The sequence below is a fragment of the Morus notabilis genome, unplaced genomic scaffold (assembly GCF_000414095.1).
Source record: "Morus notabilis unplaced genomic scaffold, ASM41409v2 Scaffold549, whole genome shotgun sequence".
Classification (NCBI taxonomy): Eukaryota; Viridiplantae; Streptophyta; class Magnoliopsida; order Rosales; family Moraceae; genus Morus; species Morus notabilis.
This window is the reverse complement of record NW_010363732.1, coordinates 28129-48051: the sequence shown is the minus strand read 5'-3', so window position 1 is coordinate 48051 and position 19923 is coordinate 28129. Positions and strand designations below refer to the sequence as shown.

Sequence of the window (19923 nt, the reverse complement as noted above, 5' to 3'; positions counted from 1 at the left end):
CTCATACTTTCTTTTTAGAATTTTATGAGAATTATGTGCAAGCTAGGCTAGAGTATTTAGGTGAGGCTAGAGATGATCTTATATGTGTAGTAAACTTATTTGGATTTTTGATTCTCCAATGGTTTGTAAGTTTTATACATTTGAGTAAATAATTTTCTTTTATCATATTTCTTCTTCTTATCAATATATTTTATTGTCAACTCTTATATAAATCTAGTCAAGCTCTTTTTATGTGATTGTTGCATTATATGATATATTGATCGGTATTATTTTATGAGTAGTCTTTTACTGCATTATTGCCAACGGTATATTGTCGCTCTTGGATTTCTCATAAGATAATTTTTCCTAATTCTAAACGTTAGAATTTTATTTACTCGAATACATTTTTAATTCATATGTTCTTCAAATATTTATTTTCTGATTGATTGTTTGGGATGTGAAACTTTCAATTGAGTCAATTTATGAATCAAAATCCAAATAGGTGAACAAAGCATATGCAGGATTCTCAAAGCCTTACCACTTTTATTTATTGAATTTTCACCATTTTAAATTGTTCATAGAATCATTAAAAACACTCATTCTTTTTCTTTGTTTGATTGCTTACTTTCCTAACGCTTTTTATTTGCTAATCATTTCTTGTTCAATTTAACACTTCCTTGTGGGATCGACCGTTCAAATTGTACTACAATTGACCGCTTGTTTTTGTATACGTTTGGGCGTAATCATATCTCATTCCATGTGGTGGGGGTGTCTCAAATTCAAGATGTTGTTTTAGGAGAATGAGCATTTTTACCATTTAACAAATGACCGGTGGTCTTGCTCGGGATACATTACCGGATCCACTTTTGTTTAAGAGGGCTTTACTTGATAAGCATTTGCGTAATCTTGACTAATACCCTTTACAAGTGTAGGTCAGAATTTTTACCATTTATTCTTGATTTATAATCTTTTTAGTTAAATAATTACACTCATAAAAGAGTATTTATCAAGAGTAAGATGTAAAAGTTCAGACTCATGCACTCTTAAAGGCAAATTCTTCATTTTTTCTAAGCATTTTGGATTATAGTTACGCAAGTTTTTGGACTTCAAAAAACTAGGCGGAGAAAAGGCCCCCTTTGAAATTATTTTGGAATGAGTAATACAAATACCTTTTGAAAATGTATGAGTCGTGATTTTTACTCTTTATTCTTGATTCATAATCTTTTTAGTCAAATAATTACACTAATAAAAGGATATTTATTAAGAGGTAAAAATTCTAGAGTCACCAGGTAACCTAATTCATACACTTTTATATGAATTCCAATCTGTTTTCACAGAACCAACGTCCCTTCCTCCATTCAGAACACACTCACACGCCATTCCCCTGTTACCAAATTCCAAGCCCCCAAACATTAGGCCTTACCGTTACCCACATTCCCAAAAGACTGAACTTGAAAACCAAGTGATTGCTTTACTGGAATTTGGTTTTATCCGCCCAAGCTCAAGCCCCTTTGCTAGCCCGGTCCTACTAGTAAAGAAGAAAGATGATTCCTGGAGGTTCTGTGTTGATTACAGAAGCCTTAACAAAATAACCATACCTGACAAATATCCCATACCCAATATCGATGAATTACTGGATGAGTTACACAGAGCCATTATTTTCTCAAAAATTAACCTTCGTTCAGGATATCACCAAATTCATGTCCAGCCAGCTGATATCCAAAAAGAGCCTTCCACACTCACTTAGGGCATTATGAATTTATCGTAATGCCTTTTGGCCTTACCAATGCATCATCAACTTTCCAATCAGCAATGAATGACCTTTTCAGACCACATCACAGAAAATTCATCTTGGTTTTCATTGATGACATTTTAATCTATAGTCCCACTCCCCAACAACACTAGCAACACCTCCAGATAGCCCTTCATCTTCTTTTTGCCAATTCTTATTTTGCTAACCCCAAAAAGTGTGTTTGGGCAACCTCAAATTGGGTTTCTGGGCCATGTGATTTCAAAAGATGGAGTAGCCGTAGACCCTGACAAAATTTCGGCTGTGTTAGATTGGCCATTGCCCAAAACTATGAAAGAGCTTCATGGGTTCTTCGGTCTTACATGTTATTACAGGCGTTTTGTTCGAAATTATGGTATCATTGCTCGGCCCTTGACGGATTTGACCAAAAAAGATGCTTTTCTGTGGACGCCCAAAGTTGAGGAAGCTTTTCAACAACTTAAACAGGTTTTGACCTCCGTACCGGCTCTCCGCTTACCCGACTTCGCGCAATAATTCATGGTGGAATGTGATGCATCTTCCAATGGTGTGGGTGCTATCTTACTTCAACAAGGCCACCCACTTGCGTATTTCAGTAAGGGATTTTCTTTCTCTAATAGAATAAAATCCACTTTTGATCGTGAATTATTGGCCTTAGTCCTTGCTTTACAAAAATGGAGACATTACCTACTGGGCCGACATTTTCTTATGTAAACTGACCATTGTAGCATGCGATATCTTTTGAATCAGCGGGTATCTACAGCCGAACAACAACATTTATTGATGAAACTTTTACCATTTGATTTCACTATTATATATAAGGCATGTAGCGAAAATAAAGGTGCTGATGCGCTTTCCCGTCGACCCCAACATGTTGAATTTTTGGCTCTCACCATGCCAATTTCCTTGGATTTTGGTACTCTAAGAGAAGCACTTGAAGCTGACCCGTATACCAAACAGATTATTGCTCAAGTCTGATTCATCATCCCATCCGGATTTCTCGCTGGCTGCCCACCATCTTTACTATAAATCTCGGTTAGTTGTCCTTGATTATCTTGAGCTCAAAGCTAAAATTTTGTCTGAGGCACATGACTCTCCAACTGGGGGACATGGGGGATATTTAAAGACGCTGAAATGGATCTTTGTAAATTTTTTCTGGCCTTGTTTGAAACACAATGTGAAGCAGTTCGTCCAGAATTATTTGGTTTGTCAGTAGCACAAATATGAAACTTTGGCTCCAGCTGGTCTCTTGTAGCCCCTACCTGTTCCCAACCGAGTTTGGGAAGACATTTCCCTTGACTTCATTATCGGGCTCCCTTCTTTACACGGCTTTGACACCATTCTTGTTGTGGTAGATAGGTTCAGCAAGTACAGCCATTTTCTTGCTTTATCTCACCATTTTACTGTAAAAATGATGGCTGCTCCTTTTTTGTAGGGGAATCGTCTGATTGCATGGTGTACCTCGCTCTATTTTGTCAGATCGTGATGTCGTCTTCTTAAGTGTTTTTTGGCAAGAGCTTTTTTGCCTTAGTCACACTCGTCTTCGTATAGGTACTTCGTATCATCCATAATCCGATGGGCAAACAAAGGTGGTCAACCGGTGCCTTGAAACCTATTTACATTGTTTTGCTCTTGATAAGCCTAAATCTTGGTATCCATTTCTGCCTTAGGCTGAGTATTCTTTCAACACAGGCTACCATTAAACTACCAATACAACTTCTTTTCATATTGTGTATGAGAGAGAGCCTTAATCGTTGCATTCCTTTGTTCCCGGAGAAACTAAACTTGCTAATCTCAAAGAGCAGCTCTTGGCCCGTGACGAAATGTTGAAGTTATTGCGTTCCAACCTCTTGAAGGCTTAATCCCGGATGAAAGCCCAAGCTAATTCCAGGCACCGTGATCTGTCGTTTGACGTAGGTGATGTTGTTTTTCGGTGTTTACAGCCTTATCGGCAGAAGAGCTTTGCTAAACGTATCAATGAAAAGCTTTCTCCAAGGTATTTTGGTCCATAAACAATTGTTCACAAAATTGGTCCGGTGTCTTACAAATTGCAGTTGCCTCTTTCATTAAAGGTGCATCCAATATTTCATGTCTCCTTGCTTCGTCCCGCTCGAGGCTATTCGGTTACTTCTTATCCTCCACCTTTGCCATTTTCTGCTGATTTAGAGTTCATGGTGGGACCTGAAAAAGTTTTGTCGCGCCGTTGGGTGAAAGAATCTGGAATTCTGACTCTGGAGTTACTCATTCAATGGCGTCAACGTCCTGTTGAAGAGGCTAGTTGGGAAGACTATGACTTGCTTGCTCATCAGTTTCCTTCCTTCTGCCTTGAGGACAAGGCGTCTTTTCAAGAGGGGTGCACTGATACGAACCTAACTCCTCTTAAGACTTATTCTAGAAGACAACGTGAAAGTGGGGATAAGGCTCTTGGGAGCATTGACCAAGTCCAACTCCTTCAGTTTTTGGGTTTAGCACACATGGAGGATGATCCATTCAACCAAGTAGTGGAGTAGCTATTTCCTTGATTCTCTCCAGCACGTGTCCACTCAGCCATTTCGCCACTTAGTTCATGTTTTCTTATTTTTTAGTTATTTGTTACAAATACTTTATGGATGTTTTCTATAAATATCTGTTTAGGATTAGCTTTTAGGTTATCGAATTGAATTGTTTATATTGTATCTTAGGAGTCTTGTCCTCTCCATACGGACACTCGTATTGGCGGAAACTGATGTTAAAGATTCTTGAATTTCGTTTTCAGCCAATATATTTCCTTTCTTTTTCCTAATATTTCCAGTAATTTTCCTTTATTATCTCCGCTCCTAACAGATTCTAATTGAAAGAATTCGAGCTTTTTTATATTTAATCAAGAGTTTTCATTAGGAAATTTCTTGATCGAGGTCTACTTTTTTGCTTTTCAAATTTCAATGATTAAGCATGCTTAAGCATCATGTAAATAGAATCTTTTGTGATAACTACTATACGCTTTAACATTCCAGGTTTTGTTTTGTTTTTTTATATATATTTTAAATGTGTTAAAGAGTAGGTGTTATAAACGGGACAAAGTTGGTTGAAAGTCTTGGCTGAATCAAAATTGTGATGAGAAAGTTTTGGATATGGTTCTAAAGAAACATGTATATTTTCTGTAAGCTCACTCTCATTGAAGTAGAAGCCTCGCAATGGCAACTGTTTATGTAACAAAAAAAGTTAATAAGAGTAAGGGGTGACATTCAGATAATTTTGAGAAGGCAGGACATTCTCGTGTAGCATTATGAATCCCTTATTAACAGATTGTTCTTGTATCTCATACGCAAATTCAAGATGTTTTAGGAGAACGAGCATTTTTACCATTTAACAAATGACCGATGATCTTGCTTGGGATACATTATTGGATCCACTTTTGCTTAATAAGAGGGGTGAGGGCCTTACTTGATAAGCATTTGGGTAATCTTAACCAATACCCTTTAAAAGTATATACGTCATAATTTTTACTTTTTATTTTTAATTTATAATCTTTTTAATTAAATAATAACACTAATAAAAGTGTATTTATCAAGAGTAAGAGGTAAAAGTTCAGACTCATGCACTCTTAAAGGTAAATTCTCCATTTTTATCTAAGCATTTTGGATTACATTTACGAAAGTTTTTGGACTTTAAAAAACTAAGTGGAGAAAAGGCCCACTTTGAAATTATTCTAGAATGAGTAATCTTGACAAATACTCTTTAAAAGAGTATGAGTCATAATTTGTACTCTTTACTCTTGATTCATAACATTTTTAGTTAAATAATTACACTAATAAAATAATATTTATCAAGAATAAGAGGTAAAAATTTAGACTTATAAACTTTTAAAGGTAAATTCTCTATTTTTTCTTGACTTTTTTTAAATTTAAAGTGAAATTAATATTGCCCTTTTTGTTCAATATTATTACTTTTTTTTAATTTTGGTGATATATTTTAATAAATAAACACTTACGATTAAAATGGTCAATAATAAAAATATTATTACTACATGAAGGGATAGTTTTGAACTTTTGCTAAAGCCCTTTTTCCAAGTCACGGTCATTTTGGGATTGCTCTTTTGGAATAAAAGTCAGAAAAAATTTGAACTCGAGTTACAATTTTATTTAAGTTCATGTTCTTTTGTAAAATTTAAGTTTGAACTCGAGTTTGGAACTAAACTCGAGTTCAAGTTTTCCTTTCAACTCAAGTTCATAAACTCGAACTCAAATTAATGAATAATATTTTTTCTATTCTTAAAAATATCATAACTTTTTCGTTTTAATTCTGAGTGAGATGATTTTTTTTCTATGCATTCACAACGAAAAGACGAATAAAATCTCACCTATATACCCTATTAAAATTTTTCATCACCATTGAATTTTTATTAAAATACTATTTAAATACAAATTTAAGTTTTGATACATTCAAACATAAACTCAAAAAGATTCTCAATTCAAATCATAACTCAAATGTGCACATCCAAATACAAACTTAAATTATAACTCAAACTCAACTCAAAATCCTCACTCAAATCATACTAACTTAAAACTACAGAAGAACAACCCCTTTGTCTCTCATGTTTATCTCATGTTTAGTAAACCACGGCATTAATTACCATATATATTATAGTGATCGATAGACGACGAAATTTCGACAAGGTAAGGTGACTAAACAAAAACGGAACGGTTGGATTGTTGGTGAAAATTTTGAAGAAGGCAGGTGTCGGATAACCAACCTAATTTTTCTGTCTAATCAATTTTTGCCTAGCTTACCAATTTGCCCCTCCTCAGTACTCTGGCGCCCATGTCAAACTCATTGGCTGCATGGTAATACACCATTAAGCAGGAGGGCATATATGTCAATTAATCCTTTTCCCACATGAAGAAACCGAAACAAACGAGCTTCGTTCCCATCGCCCAAACACGACATTACACTCCGGAGCTTCCAAAGCCACAGATACAGTTGGTTTTCGATCTTTGTTCTTATATATAAAACCGTCTTCTTCTTCTGCTTCTTGTTCTTTCAGTTTCCATCGAGACTATTCTCTTCGAACATTTCAGATTCGTTTCTTTGTTTCAGAGACTACTCTCGGGAGCTCACCAATGGCTGCTATCGCTGGATCAAACGTCGTCGCTTGCAAATCCGTCCGAGTTTCAGAGAAATTCGGAGCTTCCAGTGATCGGAGAATCCTACATTTTAAGAAATCGTCTCCGATTTCTGTCGGTAGCCGATCGGCTCAGCTTCGGCATTGCATTGGCCTTAAATCGAAGAGCTCTCTTGCTTCGTCAGGTAATTGATTTTTTTCCCCCTGCTTTCTCTGTGGTTGATCGTGATATGGATGTTGATTTGTCAAATTTCGGCTTAATTTGTGAAAAGAAAGCAATTTTCGAAGAAAGAGAAGTACTTTATTAGTTTCGGTGATTGATACGGAAAGTCTGAAACATTTCGTTAAGGAATTAAGGATTTCGCTAATGTCAAATTCTTTATATGTGTTATGAAAGCCGTTTTCTACAAATAGCTGAAAACCTCGTTGTTAATGGTGGCTGATGCAGGGGGTATAAGAGCTCAAGTTGCTACTCTGGAACAAACAAGCACTGGAAAAGCTCAAAATGTGGAGGCTCCTGTAGTCATTGTGACAGGGGCCTCTAGAGGTATCGGAAGGGCTGTTGCGTTATCTTTGGGAAAAGCTGGTTGTAAGGTTGGTTTCTTCTGTTTTCTTAGGAAATTTTGGGTCGATATCATGCAAATCCACGCAAATTATATTCAGCTATTCATGCACGATTCCTTGTTATGATCCTTGTGCATGTTTGTTGTGGTGTTATAACAGGTCTTGGTTAATTATGCTAGATCATCAAAGGAGGCTGAGGAAGTTGCTAAAGAGGTGAGTAGTAGTAGGTCCTACTAACATGTGTGCTACTCGGTTTCATGTTTGAAATTTATTTAATTCTTTAGCAAATTGTATGTTTCTATTTAATATATGATCTGAATTCTAGGCTTGAAATTTCTATGTTTGAACTAAGGATGACTGAGTTCTTAATCATGTTAATAAGCTGACCATGAAACTTTTGTAATTCGTAGGTTCTTTCTCTTTTCTTAATTAGCACATTGCATAATAGAAGTGGAATTTGTTGTCTCTATTTTGGATGCTTACCAACTTGTCCAATCAGGATCTCTTTAGAATCGTTTGTGTTATATATGTAGACAATTGGATTCAAGCTGCAACCTTGATGAATTAATCTCGTTTCAATTGCTGCGTTCTCAGAGTTTTCCTCTACAAACTTTTCTGTTAAAACATAAACCAAATTCAGTGGGAAAAGTCTTACTATTTCTCATTGTCGGACATTCTATATTTCTGCACTCAGTCTGTAGGTTCTACATTCCCCAATTTCTTGCACGGTTTTTCCACCCTTGAATGTGTTGCCGAACTAGTGATGGCTTTTCTCTGTCTTTTACAGATTGAGGAATTTGGTGGACAAGCTCTTACTTTTGGTGGAGATGTTTCTAAAGAAGCAGATGTTGAATCAATGATCAAAACTGTGAGTAAATGCTGTCTCAAAACTAAGTTTGACATCGTTAGTTAGTTGTGGTCTAACTCATGGTTTAACTCAAAATTTCCATCTGCAGGCTGTTGATGCTTGGGGAACTGTTGATGTACTGATAAATAATGCAGGTTGTCGGAAGCTTTACGTTTATTATTATTATTATTATTATTATTAGTTCCACATTTCGTCTCCTAACTCAATCAATTTCCATGGTCAGGAATCACTAGGGATGGTTTATTGATGAGAATGAAGAAGTCCCAGTGGCAGGAGGTTATTGATTTAAATCTTACAGGCGTATATCTCTGTACACAGGTGTGTATTCTAGGGCTTGCTTTTTTATGGTTGTTGAAACTTGAGTTCTCTTTTTGCAACTAAGATCAGGTTACTCGTTGCAGGCAGCAGCCAAAATTATGATGAAGAAGAAAAAGGTAAAGAGTGAGGTCCCTTTCACAAATTAGTATCAGAACTATGTATGAACTTGAAATTTTTGCTACATATGTGGTCTTGCCAATTAAAAATTATTACCTATACCCCTAGCTTATATGTCCAATGTTTTGAAAGAGTGCAATAAATTTTATTCAGATCAATCAATCTCTAGAGTTCCTTGGTTTCCCTTTTCTGTTAGAAAGTAGTTGGACTGTTGTGTTTTACTGAGTAGAAAGTAGTAACACTTTAGTTGCTGAAGTTATTTTTGCATTTTTTATTTTCATTTTCTCAGTCAAAGTGATAATTTTGCAGGGAAGGATTATCAATATAGCCTCAGTTGTTGGTCTAGTTGGCAATGTGGGGCAAGCCAATTACAGTGCTGCAAAGGCAGGAGTAATTGGCCTGACAAAGACCGTTGCGAAGGAGTATTCCAGTAGAAACATCAATGTGAGTATTCCCTCTAGACATTTGGATATGCCCCTAGTGCCAATGGATGTAATTGAGTTGTAGACGATGCACTTTGTTTTTTTAGGTTAACGCCATTGCCCCAGGATTTATTGCATCTGACATGACTGCCAAGCTCGGAGAAGAAGTGGAGAAGAAAATTTTGGGGACCATTCCTCTAGGTGAGGCTGTTAGAAGATTTGATTCTTCATATCAACTAGTGCTTTAACTTCTGGAAATTTCAGGGCAAAACATGTAATAGTTACACATAGGTTTAACTATTTTTTTTGTTCTTTTCATTTTCCACAAATTCAGGAAGATATGGCCAACCAGAAGAAGTTGCCGGGCTAGTGGAATTCTTGGCCCTCAGTCCTGCAGCAAGTTACATAACTGGACAGGTTTCTGATCTCTTTTTCAATTTCATCAACCAATTAGTTCGGATTTAAGAAGTAGTTGAATGGAGCTTTACAAACTTAAATAGTATATCTAAATGAAGGACTAAATTTGTTTTCTTTTTCCTGCAGGTATTGACCATTGATGGAGGGATGGTAATGTAGGCTCCTGAACCTGCACGGTTAATCGAGCACTCAAGAGAGAGCTTCCTATTCCTAGATCAGGATAGTGAGAAATGGAATCATAGGCTTAAACTGGGGTACGACACACATTACATGGAAGCTCGTAGTAGGATTTTGCTCCCTCTTCCTTCAACTTTGTTCTAAAGAAAGCTTCAACTAGCTTGTTAAGAAATCGAACAAGGGTGGCTTAAAAGTTTTCTTTTGGGCTGCGCTTGCCTTACCATTAATGGAATGTAGTTTTCAGTAAAGCCGGATATTATTGTTGGTCTCAAGAACATTGGATAGATCGGGTATGCTTTAATAAAATTTTTGTGTAATTTTCTCAGTATTCTGAAATTAACATTCTAGTGGCATGACATATAATGTTTATATAATAATAAAGGGTTTGTATAATTAAATCAGTGATGCAGACTGGATACTTCCTAGTACCAAGTAGGTAAAAGGCTAGGCATGTTGTGTATAAAGAAGAGCTGACAAACGGTATCTCGTTTATACAGATTGACTTGAAACAATGTGAAATTTATTGGAAAAATGACGTGATAACACATTTTGATGCTTGATTTTGAGTACGACACACTTCGCGTTAAGGACGGCCACCATCGTAAGAAGATGAAAAATGATATTTCATATATTCATATTGAAATAATATATTCATAGGCTGAAAATGATGCACGGGTGAATGAGAAATTAAGTGTACTCTTAAGTTGAAAAAACAAAAGTAAAAACCTCTTATTCCACATGAAAAAGAGAGGAAGTAAAATTGTTGTATGCTCTAACCGACGCATGTTTCTCACTAGAATTCCAAGCAATTCCTCTCTCAGAAAATTTTTTTTTGTCGAAATTTTCATTTAATTATATTGTTTGTTATTTCAATTAATTTTGTCCATTTATATTACTACGTTATTACATGGTAACTCTTTAGGAACATTCTGAATTCTTAAACTAAATCATAGAATCAAGAAAAAAAAAAAAAAAAACTTAGAATCAAGAAGTCAAAAACTAAATCACTTTAATCGAGCAAGAGAGACTCTGAGCTTCCTATTCTTAGATCATAATAGTGAGAAATGGAATCACGGGCTTCAACTGGTTACATTTCCCTCCCTCAAACTTTATTTTAAAGAAAGCTTCAATTAACTTGTAAAGAAATCAACAAGTGGTTTAAAAGTCACATATTATTGTTGGGTCTTAAGAACATTAGATTAAATCAGAATATTTTTAGTTAGAAATAGAAATAGAAAAAAAAAAAGGAACATTGCGTAATTGGGACCATTGTTATTTATTTATTTATTTTTAAAAAAGTGTAAGTCTTTTCCTTCAATGTAGTTATTTAATAACTCTTATAACTTGTAAGAAGTAAAGAATAACTCAACAAAATACGCATGAAAATCATTCTTCTTTGGCAAGCATAAAACCACGACCCAGTGCCAATATATCATAATAGATTCGAATATCCCCTACAGATAACGCACAATAACGTGTTATTCGAGACGTCCAACTTTCCTCTGCTCCCCTGCCTAAAAAAAATTAAAAATTAAGGGTTTGTTCTTTTAGAGTTTAATTTGAGTATAATTCTTGAGTTGAATTTGAGTTATAATTTAAGTTGAAGTTATAATTTGAGTTTGTGTTTGATTATGTACATTTGAGTTATGGTTTGAGATAAGAATCTTTTTGAGTTTGTGTTTGAGTGAGTCAAAACTTGAATTTGTATTTAGATAGTATTTTAATAAAAACTCAATACTGATGAAAAATTTTAATAGGATATATGGGTGTAATTTTATTCGTCTTTTCATTATCAACACATAGAAAAAAAAATCATCTCAATCAGAATTAAAACGAAAAAGTTATAGCATTTTTAAGAATAAAAAAATATTGTTTATTAATTTGAGTTCGAGTTTCTGAACTCGAGTTGAAGAGAAAATTTGAACTCGAGTTTTAGTCCTAAACTCAAATTTAAACTTGAGTTTAAACTCGAGTTTAAATTTAAAAGAATATAAACTCAAATAAAATTATAATTTAAATTGTATTTTTTTAAGTTTTTTACTCAAAAAAACAAGCGTTAAACCCCTCTTAATACTCTTAAATCACGGCTCAAACTAATCACCGTTGATTTCAGAGCCATCTGAAGCTTATCGCCTTATTGCACCGTACTGATTTGATGCTTGAAAAAGCAATCCGGTTTCCAAACTTTTACTTAGGACTCCTTCACATTTTACAATAAAAAATTTTTAAAAAAATATCATATTTAATTTTTTTTTATAATAAAATTTTTTTAAAAAATATTATATTTTAATTTAAATTAAAAATTTAAATCTGTGTGAAGTAAATAAGACTCACACAGAGTAAATTACAGCTTAATAAAGAACAAACGTGACGTGCTCAACTATATGAATCCCTTCACTCCAAATATAATCCATAACCTTCGCTCTCTCTGTCTCCCTCTCTCCTTGCACAACCTGCTTGTTCTTTGTTCTCAAAGAACTTTGAACAATTAATGGAGACCCAAAATCTCTTCAACCCAACACTATCCACATTCTTTTCCATGTTCCTCCTAGTATATCTCTCTGCCTACTTTGTCGTTTTCCGCAACTGGGGTCCAAAACATCTAGCCGAGGCTTCAAGTTGCTTCACCTCTCTGGCTCACGGAACTCCCGCCGTTTTGTTGGCAATCCATGCAATTCTCCAGACCCACACTTCCAATATCTTCGCCTCATAAAACACCAATTCCCAAAACACTCTGCTCGAGTACAGCATAGCCTACTTCTTGGTAGACCTCCTTCACTACATGGTCTTCTTCCCAAACGACATTCTCTTCATATGCCACCACTTGGCCGCGCTCTACGGGTTCATAACTTGTCGTTATGTTGTTCAACATGGCGTTTTTGCTCTCCTCGTACTTCTCGTCTTTGTCGAGGTCACAAGTGGGTGTCAGAACGTCTGGACCCTAGCTGGCTACCGGAATGCCGACTTGCCTGCGGTTTTGAGACTCTATGAGTTCTTGTCTCCACGGTTTTATGCTCTCTATACTGTTTTTAGGGCGGTTCTTGGCCGTTGTTTGTGTTGAAGATGGGGATTTTCTATGCTAGTGGGGCTGCTGATGATGATTGAGAAAATAGCAAAAACTGACCCTTAAACAGTCTTTCTGAACTTTTATTCTTTTATTGTGATAGGTTACTCTCTTCATAATTATTTGTCAAATTATAAATAATAATTTATTAAATTTTAAATAATAATCTGTTAAATTATGCCATTTGTCGGCAATATCTATCAAATTATCGATAATAATCGATTAAATTACTTACTTTATAAAAATAAAATTTCATAGCCTAATGTTGAGACTTAAAAATCTTTAATGATATTATTTTAAGGTGTATTTGTTTTGATACCAAGATGGGCATGGATTTCTTGGATGGTTGTTATCTCAACTGCAATCTGCATTAGCATTTTGTGGGTTTCGGATAAATGGATTGAGTGGTACAGAGAAAGATGTCGTAAAGTGCAGAAGAAGGATATTGAGAATTAGAATCTGTTCATTTTTTTGTTTTTAATCTTTTGATTAATGTCTGGACGACATTGTTTCCTTTCATAATTAGATATAAATAATGAAGGGTTTCTTTATTGCATTGGGATATTATTAGGTAAGTAGTAGGTACATACCTGGCATATTCTTGTTATGTAACTCGTATAGCTGATTTTTTTTTTCTTTTTTTAATGGAATTTATGGCTGTTCCTTTCATTATTAGATACAATAATGCAGGGTTTTTGTAAACTTGAATATGACTCTTGCTTTTCTTGCGAGGGTCTTGAATCGGTTCTATCATCTGAGCAAAGCTATAAAGAGAGTCAAAACAACAAGCAAAATATGAGATAAACAATCAATTTCTACAAGTCCTAGGAGTGAGTACAATGTTTAATTAAAACTATACAACAACAGAAGGTTAGTCTCTCTCAACGCAGACAAACATATATTAGCCACTTATGCTATGTCCCCGGCAGCCGGTGGAGCTTGAAATGGAATAGGGTACCACAATGAGTCTCTGCGGAGCCTTTTGAACTTCAATGGTTATCAAAACCGTTTAATATCCTTGCAAATGGCAATCATGCGCTTTTGGTTCATCTCCAGGCTTATCAACATTTTGAGGATTGAATTGCGGCCAATGCGATGCCCACATGAACTAAATGCCTAGGATGGAAGTATTAATTGTGTCGGGATTGCCATAGTAATTAAGCTCTACAAAAGTACCTCCTCCTTCACCCTTGGACAGTCTTCCTGGATTGACGCAAATGCACTTCATTTGCTCTTCTCCTTCACCTCTTCCACCAAGGGGCAGTACCTGCAAGTATAAGTGCCGCAAAAAGGGCAGAAAAGGATTCAATTTTTTCTCAACGACATTCAGATTGCTTGGTTTAAGTTTCGCAGTGAAGAACTTTAAAGAATCAACAGCACTGTACAGTTGGCATGAACAGTTACCTTAACAAAGTACTTCATGTCGGAGGGTACAATGAGAATATCTGGAATCATAGAGATTTCAAGAGCTTCAGGAGCTAGTGAAGAATCGAATGGAACACCTTCTGCTGGTGGATATAGAGGATAAAAGCTGTAGGAAACAAGTAAAACATCAGATTAAAAAGATGTGATTTCGAAAAGGACCTCTTCCATTTAAAACAGATGTAAGGTTATAGCATGCCTGCGCTGGCCAAGTATATGGTTCACAAGTCTACCCATGCGATCACTGGGTGCTCCACCTTTTGGGTTTCGTGAAATTTCCTCTCCGCTAAGATGTTTAAGAACATCTACGGAGCAGCAAGCTATTTTCACCTGAAACACAAAAATTTTAAATAGGATTAGGCATACTTCTTAATTGCTATCACACTTTTTAGTGCCTGCTTGCCAGTGCCTAAATTTTAATAAATAAAGCTAATGCACTTCGGCAAGATTTTACAGAACTGAGAACATGATAGAGCAGTTTTTGTCTTACTAGAGGAGCTTATTAAAGGCTCCTCAGATGACAGGAACTTTGCGACCAACTCTTCATTATTGTTTCTCTACAAATTTATGGTATTTTACCTGGTTTGCCTCCAAAATCCCTGGATTTGTGATACTGGTTATCTGAAAAATAATATGAAAAAATGATAAGCAAACATGACAACGCCTTGTGAAAATTGTTCAGGATGCCTGCTAGTTGGGATGATTAAATGCTCCAACTTCACAAAATCAAGTACCTGATGTTTGAGATCAGGTGGCTGAATATCAAAAGCGGGCTGCAAAACAAGAAAATTACCTTTAAGTCTTACTGTTTGAGTGTTAATATATTTAGACATAATCTGAATTGTAAAAAATTGACAGCATAATCGATATTTGTTTGATGCTTCAAAATCACTACCTGAGGAAAAACAAAGTCATGGTTCGCGTCACGTATTGATGGTACGAGAATCACACGTGCATGAGAACCCATGTATTCTGCATAATCTTGCAACTGCGGGGATAGAGAGAAGGAAATCAAAAGGAACATAGATAGCATGTTAATCGAAAAATTAGTCCATTTAAAAAGATACCCTTTTAAGAATTTCAAAATGGAAAATTTCATCAAAGCTCCTGTTGGTACTTCCTTTCTCGATCTCTGGATGTTCAGAATCAACAAATGGTCCCAGCTGAGAAAAATGTCAATCAGTAAAAAATCAGACCTTCCCGCTCAAGTGATGGATCAAAATTCATTAGGACTTTCATTTGAAGATCAGTGGCTCCTTACCAAAATAAGCAATTGAGGCAGCTTTCTATTTGCATATGCTAGCAACTCAACCAGAGGCTCGAACGACAAATTGTCTGTTGTGGTGAAAGGGCCTGACGCTATTATCTGTTCAAGTGCAAAACGCATATAAACAGTGGGAGATTGCTCTAAACTTTGTGTTATATATATATATATATATATATATATATAATATTGGTTTATACGGTGTTGTTTATTGTCATCTTGATATATTAGAAAAAGAAATCTTGATATATAGGTTTCATTTGGCCTTTTATTATATATTTTTTTTTTTTTTTTTTTTCTTAAGAGAAAAATATTTATGTCCTTAGTAACAAGTTACGGATAATATGTTTCTAAAAGTGGACATATTTGACCCTAAATTCAACTGTGCAGAAAGTAAATGTGTGAATTTGTGAGCCTTGAATCATCAAGTGACAAGGATGCGAGATTATGTACCACTGACAGTTCAGCTTGCAGACCAGACAGACCGTTGGACTGAATCTCCTTTTCCAAAGCTTGCTTCTTTGTTGGATGCAAATCCACATCAGCCATATCAGACAAAGGGATAGAGTCTACAAATTTTGAAGCGATCAAGCAGTGTCCACTAGGATTATGCCCTTCAATACCTACTACCTGCATGAATGCATTCCTTCCAGGTTTAAACGCCTTCAGTTTCAACAATTTGCTATATAGAAGTTCTAAAGTGATCCGTAGCTATGGTTATCATAGATCATGTTCCACACCTGGCCTGGAAAGATTGAAAATTGGTTCAGGTTTTGTAATTCTAGACGAACACGTTGCCCTCCAGAATGCTCAACACTGTCAGAAATATGATGACAAAACCCCATAATGAGAAAAAATTCACATGCCATTTGCAGCAGTGAGGAACTTACACACATATGATACTCTAGTCGAATACATCTGAATCCTTGATGAAAATCCTTCGTATTGTGAACTCTAGGAAATGTTTTACAGAGAATGGGAAGTATTTCTCTGTCATCCTTGTTGATAGACTCATGCCAATAACTATGACGAATAGGAAGTTCCAGGAGCCTTTACCTGCTTTGCAGCAAGGTGGATTTCTCATTCAAATGGCCTTCTCCATCGCAACATATCATGCCAACAGTAAATATGCTTTTCTGAAAAGGGAAAAAAAATCAAATTCTTTAACTTGTAGGCCATAGCCGTGTTATTGATACAGTTCTTTAGACATGAAGCAAACAAGTAACAACGTGGCGATGAAGAAGTTGCAAACTGAGATCACTTCTTTCCCACATTTCAGCGTCATGTTCTATGAAATGGCAATACAAGAACAAACAATCAAGAAAAAGTGCGGGTGTTAATATACCTGGGAAGAAACTGTAGGATCCACTGGTTCTTCATACAGCTTAGATGAAGTAAATGCAACAGCGTACTTTCGGATTCGGCTTTCAAGCGCATTAAACTATATGTGAAAAACTCGTGTTTTAGTAAGAACAAGGTAAAAAGGTAATTTGTCAATAAGAATCACGTACCCTGTCCTCAATCCTATCATACATGAACCTACAGCCTGTTCCTGGTTTTGAACCATGGACTATCAGAGAGCACCTTCTACCAGGTTGGATCTTCCTGATAACATCATCCTCATTATTCTCGGGATCAAGTTCTGTTTCTCCGTTCTCCATATTGGGCATACTATTGATGCTAAACTTCACCACAAACTTTTGGGTTCTTTGTCCGAAGGGTGTGATGAGTTTTGATGGTTTCCCCGAAGAAAAAATTTTCCCATTTGTCTGAGGTGTAGAATCAAATTGCTCTGAGTAGGAGTCTTGAGAATTGCGTGTTGGAGTGCCAGGGACCTCTTCTTTTTCATCTCCATCTTCGTCGTTCAAAATCCTATACCCAATTTCTCATCAATTTTCTAATTTGAAACAAAAAAGCATCGTCTTTTGGATTTAGAACATTAGCGAAATCAATTGAAAGAAAATAAAGTTCTACCGCCAAATAATTTAATAACACCAAATATCAAGTAATGTTTTTCTTACGTGTATGAAACACCCTATATTTTCATTTGCGGGGCTAAAATCAAAATTCAATCACGTTAGGTGGCCTTCTAATAAACTTTCACGGCCTAGGTACCACCTTACTTTCTAATCTCAATAAGGAAAAATTAACACAAAAATAAATACTAATGTAAAAATCTATTCTTTCTGAATTTTCCCACATGCGTATCCAAAATGAATATACCAATTCATACACACAACTATATCAGCTTCATGTCTAGTTGCATACATGTCTACATCTTTACTCGAGTAGATATGCAAACCGGGTTCCTCCTTAATAATTGCTTCTTTCTGCTCATCTTGCAGATGCAGTAAAAACCCATCCATTTCAGCATTTTGAACGGTCGACCCATTCAATTGCCTGCCACAAAATCACACCGAATCTGTTATGAAACAGCTAAAATTTACATAAGATCTTTTCCACCTGTTCTGTTATCCAAATCTAAAATAAAAAGAAAAGAAAATCCACATCCATCAATTAAACAATTCATTAGACAAAAACCTTCAAAAACTATTGGAGCAAATACAAACACATTCTTACAAATGTATAAATCAAAAACTGATTAGAGGGAAAAAAAAAGGAAACAAAAAAGAGGAAATGAAGGAGAAAGTGGTAGACCTGTTGAGATAGTAAACCTCCCAGCTCGAAACGATATCGCAGGGCTTCAAGTTGTAATTTATACAGAAAGTAAGACCTAAATCAACGAGATTATTATTAGAATTCTCCGCTTTCGGAATTGGGGTTGAAATCCAAAGGAAAAACAAGAAAAAAGCTTACATTTCTTGAGAATTTCTTCTTCATCGTCGAGAGCGAACCCCACTTTGCTGAATTCTGCTTTGATTTCGTCTTCCATGGCTGTCTCTTTCTCGTTCTCAATCTCTAGGGTTTCAACAAGCTTCCCACTCTGTGAAGTTGCAGATAAATGGCGGGAAATTTTCGCTCCACTTTTGTTAGGTCTCTTCTATACTTTTGACTTCTTTTTTCTCTTATTACTATAATGCCCTTGTACGCTTCAAACGGGTGAGGCCGTAAATGGGCTTCAATCACGTATAGGCCACGAATTGCATTTGGTCCTGGCCCACTTTCATACTACTGGGCGAAATGGGTTATAAGCCCGTCACAGTATAAAACGACACATGTAGCGAAACGGGTTATAAGCCCGGCCCAAGCATAAAAACGACACATTTAACTGGTAAGTTTTTTTTTTTAAAAGGAAACTAGTAAGGAATTTTTCATGTTAATAAAAGGCGTAATTTAATAAAGCTAATTAAAGAGAGGCCTTTGATAACTCTATGGTAAGGCACTTAATTTTATTTGGCAAAAAATAATAATAAAAATGAGGTTCCATCAAAAAGGAAAAAAAAAAAAGAGGGAAGCCTTGTTCATGTTAATCTCATTTAAAGAAAACTTAAAGCAATGTCGTCTGGTTCTCACTGTAGACATATAAATTTATGTCATTTCCCAAACACTGTTAAGCTTTAAATCCTTGAATTTTCTTGTTATGTATATAAGCTTTAAATTTATGTCATTTAAATGTCTGTCCAATTAAATTTTAACAATTCGTGATTTATTTAAGTATTTTTAGTAATTTATTTTTATTTACATGGTTAGATTTTTAAATTTAAATGACTTGATAAATAATAGGTGGAGAGATGAGAGACAGGAAAATAAATACAACAGATCTGGACTTCATTGATTAGGGATGGGGTTAGGGGGTTCGTTTCTCAATTAAGATCATATGATGATGATATTAGTTACAATAATGATAACAAAAATAAAGATATTAATAAATAAATGAGTGAATTATTTCATATGAGGGACATTTTCTATTCACGCTATTAGTAGTGCGTGCAGTTTTAGTTTACCATTTATTTATTTATTTTCCCCAAGAATGAAAGGAAGGAATATTCATTCAACCAAAATATTAAAATGGTATTCCACGTAAATGTTGCCAAAAATGAGTATTATATGTAGAGTGACCACGATTACGAGCTGAAAATTTTACTGTTTCAGACACAGGATGTATAAACAGACAATAAAAAAAGCCAAATACAAACAGAATCTACTATTTTCAGAAGAATATACTATTACCAATTTTGGCAATTCTCTAAATCAGTCTTAAAGTTTACCAAAATCTTTTCACATGCAAAATCAACGGCTAGGTTTAAGAGCACAGCTGAACAGGCAATATTTATAAAGCTTGATTTATGCACACTATTATGAAACTAAACTTCTGAATTCAATATTAGCATGCATGAGAAATATTATTAATGACTTTAAAAAAATACCACCTAGAATTAGATTATACAAGTACAAAATTAATCTATTAATGTTAACATTAAGGTTGAACTTATGGACTCCAGCTAATTTTTATTAATTATGGTATTGAGCACTAGTGATGT

At 35.2% G+C, this 19923-nt stretch overlaps 2 protein-coding genes and 1 pseudogene across 3 annotated transcripts; 2 read left to right on the top strand and 1 right to left on the bottom strand.

The window, feature by feature from the left end:
* Positions 1-6464: 6464 nt before the first annotated feature.
* Positions 6465-10109, top strand: LOC21390154 (3-oxoacyl-[acyl-carrier-protein] reductase 4). Of its 2 annotated transcripts, XM_024169964.1 has the most exons (12): positions 6465-6705; positions 6824-7033; positions 7297-7442; positions 7572-7625; positions 8200-8280; positions 8369-8414; positions 8504-8598; positions 8682-8714; positions 9025-9159; positions 9245-9338; positions 9472-9554; positions 9681-10109. In XM_024169964.1, the coding sequence occupies exons 2-12, from the start codon at positions 6847-6849 to the stop codon at positions 9711-9713; spliced, it is 987 nt and encodes a 328-aa protein (XP_024025732.1). In that variant the 5' UTR covers positions 6465-6705; positions 6824-6846; the 3' UTR covers positions 9714-10109. The 2 variants fall into 2 exon arrangements, with proteins under 2 accessions (XP_024025732.1, XP_024025734.1); XM_024169966.1 differs by lacking the exon at positions 6465-6705 and having other exon boundaries at positions 6768-7033.
* A 2113-nt stretch (positions 10110-12222) lies between these two features.
* On the top strand, positions 12223-13251 carry LOC112092842 (annotated as a pseudogene).
* Positions 13252-13512: 261 nt separating this feature from the next.
* LOC21390153 (DNA polymerase alpha subunit B) lies at positions 13513-18432 on the bottom strand. Its single transcript, XM_024169963.1, has 16 exons — positions 18299-18432; positions 18140-18215; positions 17750-17881; positions 16993-17353; positions 16827-16922; positions 16538-16617; positions 16222-16297; positions 15935-16111; positions 15479-15583; positions 15285-15380; positions 15113-15205; positions 14952-14990; positions 14797-14838; positions 14417-14547; positions 14200-14326; positions 13513-14062 (listed from the first exon to the last, which is right to left on the bottom strand). The coding sequence occupies exons 1-16, from the start codon at positions 18372-18374 to the stop codon at positions 13904-13906; spliced, it is 1866 nt and encodes a 621-aa protein (XP_024025731.1). The 5' UTR covers positions 18375-18432; the 3' UTR covers positions 13513-13903.
* Positions 18433-19923: the final 1491 nt, after the last annotated feature.